Source organism: Apis dorsata, unplaced genomic scaffold, assembly GCF_000469605.1.
Source record: "Apis dorsata unplaced genomic scaffold, Apis dorsata 1.3 scaffold_60, whole genome shotgun sequence".
Classification (NCBI taxonomy): Eukaryota; Metazoa; Arthropoda; class Insecta; order Hymenoptera; family Apidae; genus Apis; species Apis dorsata.
In genome coordinates this window covers 277,345-281,713 of record NW_006263360.1, presented here as the reverse complement: position 1 = coordinate 281,713, position 4,369 = coordinate 277,345, and the positions used below count along the sequence as shown (strand labels likewise).

General features: G+C 37.0%; 1 protein-coding gene across 1 annotated transcript in view; it reads left to right on the top strand.

The window, feature by feature from the left end:
- LOC116186836 (helicase SWR1) overlaps positions 1–4,369 on the top strand; it is a 7,145-nt gene that overhangs the window by 618 nt on the left and 2,158 nt on the right. Inside the window, exon 2 of the mRNA XM_031515282.1 lies at positions 4,312–4,363. Within this exon, the coding sequence (XP_031371142.1) occupies positions 4,312–4,363 (52 nt within the window). The remainder of the gene's footprint in view (positions 1–4,311; positions 4,364–4,369) is intronic.

Sequence of the window (4,369 nt, the reverse complement as noted above, 5' to 3'; positions counted from 1 at the left end):
AAAATTTTTTTTTTTTTTTTTTTTTTTATAAAAGAAAAAAATCGTTTTTTTTTTATTTGATTTGTATAAGAATTTAAGTTTTTTTTTTTCGATTTGTGAGTGTATGTACGAATTGACTAGAATTTAGTCGGTTGAATATATAATTGCTATTCGCTATTTCGAGTTTGAATCAAGGCCGATCGGAACCTCGTATACTCGAACGAAAGGTGTACTTGTTCTGGCTATCTTGTGGTATTCGGTATCTGTCGCAAGTGATCATTGCGCGTTTAAGTCGACCGACTCTAACAGGCTCGCGTGAATTTCTATTAACCCTAACCAGCTTCATGAGTATAGTACTCGAAACAAGTATATGAGTTAGGTAACAGCGCACAAAGAGGTAATTATCTGTATTGAAAAATGTTGTTCGAAAACATTTTACCTTATTTTTTTTTTTTATTAATTTACATTATATCACTCAAAATATAATATTCAAACGTGAATTTAATTAATTCTTACCGTATAAATACGGTATAGTAAATCGACCAAATAAAAAATTACAAAAAAATTCTATATATAGTATAATTAATAAATAATTTCAAAAATATATGAATGTAAATAATTTTTTGACCAATTTTTCGACATAAGTATCCTGTTAGGCAAACGAGCATTGAACGCACGGAGAAAATCACGTTATGCAAACATTGTCAAGAGAAATATTGGATCCTGTTTCCAACCAGGAAATCGAATAGAAATTTCATCGTTACGATTAAAATGAAACGCGGTTTCATTGATATCCAGCGTGTTACGAGGAAAAACTAAGTATCAGTGAAAACGTATCGCACGACGGCCAACATTCCTTACGCAACGATTTTTTGAAAGCCACTGAAACTTCGATTCCTTTTCTCAACCGTAATTTCTCTCTCCGCACGTGACGAAAGAAACAAGTGAACGAGAAAAATACATATATACGTACATAATTCATATTTATAAAAAAGAAAAAAAAAAAAATAAAAAAGAAATGGATATTTTTCTATATAAGCAAACCGCGAAAACGAACAACCGTAACGTAAGTGTCATAATCGCGATTGCGGTTGCCAGACCGAGAAATTGAATTGCATCAAATCGCGAGAAGATTAATAACTTTTGACCGTGGAATCGTTTTATTCCCTTAACCCACTGCCTTAACACGTAACATCGAGTCATACCCTCGATTATACTCGGATAATCATTCATAATTGCAAATAATAATTATCATTCCAGTTGGAGGAGAATTCCATTTTTTTTTTTATACTATAAAAGTATACTTGTTGCTATTCGACATTATGATTTCTAAGGTAGAAGATACATTATTGCAATCGCGTATTTGAATATATTCATACTGTTGGTGTAATAAACTACCATACACATGCGAGTAAGTGAAACTTTCGTTCGTTCATTCTCTTTTTCTTGATTATATCTCGTTTCCTATAATTAGAATTATACGACTATATATACGAGGATAAATAATAATTTTTACAACACATTTTTTTTCTTCTTTTTTTAGACTTTTCTTCCGAATCAAAAAGTGAGGAAGAATTCGCATACTTTCGTGACACGTACGTAAACGTATGTAACTTTAAAACAACTTTGTTTAAAGAAAGGAAGGGGGAAAAAAAATAATTAAATAAATTACACAGAGTTTCGAATGATTCTTTCCATTTAATTTTTTTCAGAAGAGAATAATTCACGCCTTTAACAAACGTCTATCTCTCAGTACTCAACGTGACGAGAGGGGTAAGATTAATTGCCCCCTCCTTTCCCCCTCCCCTCGTTTTAAAATTCCACGCATCGAGAGGCGCACGAGAGATTGCGAAAACATTCGAAAATAGAGAGCAAGCACTTTTCTCGATTTTTTTTCGGTGAACGGTCCCGGGCTAAGAGTGCCGCTTCGGCTAGTTTTCGTGACATTTGTGAGCCGTATCACGTATTCCTCGAGGGGTACGCTTCGTCAATCGGCCAATCCAGAGAGTTAGCCTGGCTTGCACGAGCCAAGCAGAGAAAGTGAGTTTCGTACGTGAATGTCACAGGTCAGAATCCAACGGTGGTGTACATGCGCGGATCTACAACGACAAACGCGCGGCCGCGGTGTACGTCGGTTGCCTCCGGTTGCACGCCGGTTTTGTCCACCGATACCCACGTAACGATCACCAGATTGCCCCCTCCGGAGAGGACGAGCAAATTTCTTGGCTTCTATTTTTCGATCCTTGGCGAAAGTTGACGAGACTTTTTAACTTTTGAACGCGCTCGCTCGCCCTCTATTTCTTTCTTTTTTCTCCTCTCTCTCTCTCTCTCTCTCTCTCTCTCTCTCTCTCGCTCGCTCTCTCTCTCTCTCTCTCTCTCTCTCTCTCGCTCGCTCTCTCTCTCTCTCTCTCTCTCTCTCTCTCGCTCGCTCTCTCTCTCTCTCTCTCTCTCTCTCTCTCGCTCGCTCTCTCTCTCTCTCTCTCTCTCTCTCTCTCGCTCGCTCTCTCTCTCTCTCTCTCTCTCTCTCTCTCGCTCGCTCTCTCTCTCTCTCTCTCTCTCTCTCTCTCGCTCGCTCTCTCTCTCTCTCTCTCTCTCTCTCTCTCGCTCGCTCTCTCTCTCTCTCTCTCTCTCTCTCTCTCGCTCGCTCTCTCTCTCTCTCTCTCTCTCTCTCTCTCGCTCGCTCTCTCTCTCTCTCTCTCTCTCTCTCTCTCGCTCGCTCTCTCTCTCTCTCTCTCTCTCTCTCTCTCTCTCTCTCTCTCTCTCTCTCTCTCTCTCCTTTATTTTTTTTCTCAGTCCTCGATAAACTCGAGGAGATTTGATTGATTTTTATGAAAAATGAAAAGAGTGCTGTTTTTTATATATATGAAAAAATAGGAAAGATTAGAAGATAGAAAAAGTGGAAGTATGTAAGAATTATTATATATCGATTCACAAATTTTGCTTCTCTTTTTTATTCGAGAAATTATTAAATTACGGGATGATGGAATTTTCCAGAGAAATGGAATTTATAGAGTGGAGTATTAGCGGGTAAAAAAAAAAAGATGATAAAATCGAGATTCTGAAGGTAGAATATCTGACGGGAAGTAAATTGCTCGCGAGCAATGGGCGTCAGATGCTGTCACGGAATTTCTCGCCGATCAAGATACCCCGCTCTATTGCCTCTGCAACGTATATATTCGCGTATATATTAGCTTCGTTTCGCCATATGCTCGAACCGACTTCAATATTTTCTGCCTGTCGAAGCTCGAGAAATCATCGATTCCCTCTTACTATGGGACTAATAACCAGCCAAAGCTGGTAAAGAATATTATTATTATTATTATTACTTAAAGTCGCTTTCAAAAATATTAAATTTACGATTATTTAATTTCTTTCTTCTAAAATTAAACATTTTCCTTATTTTATTTTATTATAATAATCACGTAAATTCATTTGCAGAACGCGTAACATCCTCGTTTGCTTGTTGAAACTAGTTGTAAAATATATATCTTCGAGAGCAATTGTAACTGCATCGAGGAAAAATGGAGTTTCGATTCGAGGAAGAGCAAGTCTAGATTATTAACTTCCTGTTGTTGTCGATTACTCGCTCTATTGACGTTCTCCCAGGACGAAAAGAGTTGTGTATCGATACTTTACCTTTCACTATCGCTCGACATCTTCGCTTTTCGACCTCGCAGGACTCCCTGCATTTCCTGCCACGGTGCGGAATGTTAATTAATTAACCACACAACATCAATCAAACGTTCCGTTACGCGGAGAGAATCCATCATGACGATTATGTTATTATTGTAACCTCTTTCTGGTAATAAAACTAGTGATTTATATATATATATATAGATAATACTGTATTTATTGTGTTTGTACGAGAGAATGGCCGAGAGAGAAAGCAAAGGAACGTGAATTCGATTGCAATAGATCCAACAGTTTAAATAAAAATAACCGTTCGTGTTGAGTGAAAAAAAAAAAAAATCTCACGTTTGTAAATAAAATTGTATAGCATATTGTGAATAGGCTCCATACTTCATTAGAAAAAAAAAAAAATATCGACGAAAGTCGCAAACGTTTAACGAGTTAAAGAAAATACTTTCTTTGTCTTTGTGTTATCCCAAGCTAATTAACTTTTCACTTTTGTATCATAAATGTGTATATCATGATAATAAAATTTTTGTATCGGCCATCTGGCCATTTACAAAGAGATTGAAAACCATTACTCTACTCTCACTTATCAAATATTTGTATTTCTCCACTTAATGTTCTCTCCTTTCTCCTTTCTTTAATACAATCTTTTCTCCAAGATAAATAATTAAAAGTGTCCATGTCGACGTTTCACAGATTCATAGCGATGAGCTGTCTGATAGCCGTGGTCAGGTCGGCAGAGGAGGAATACGAT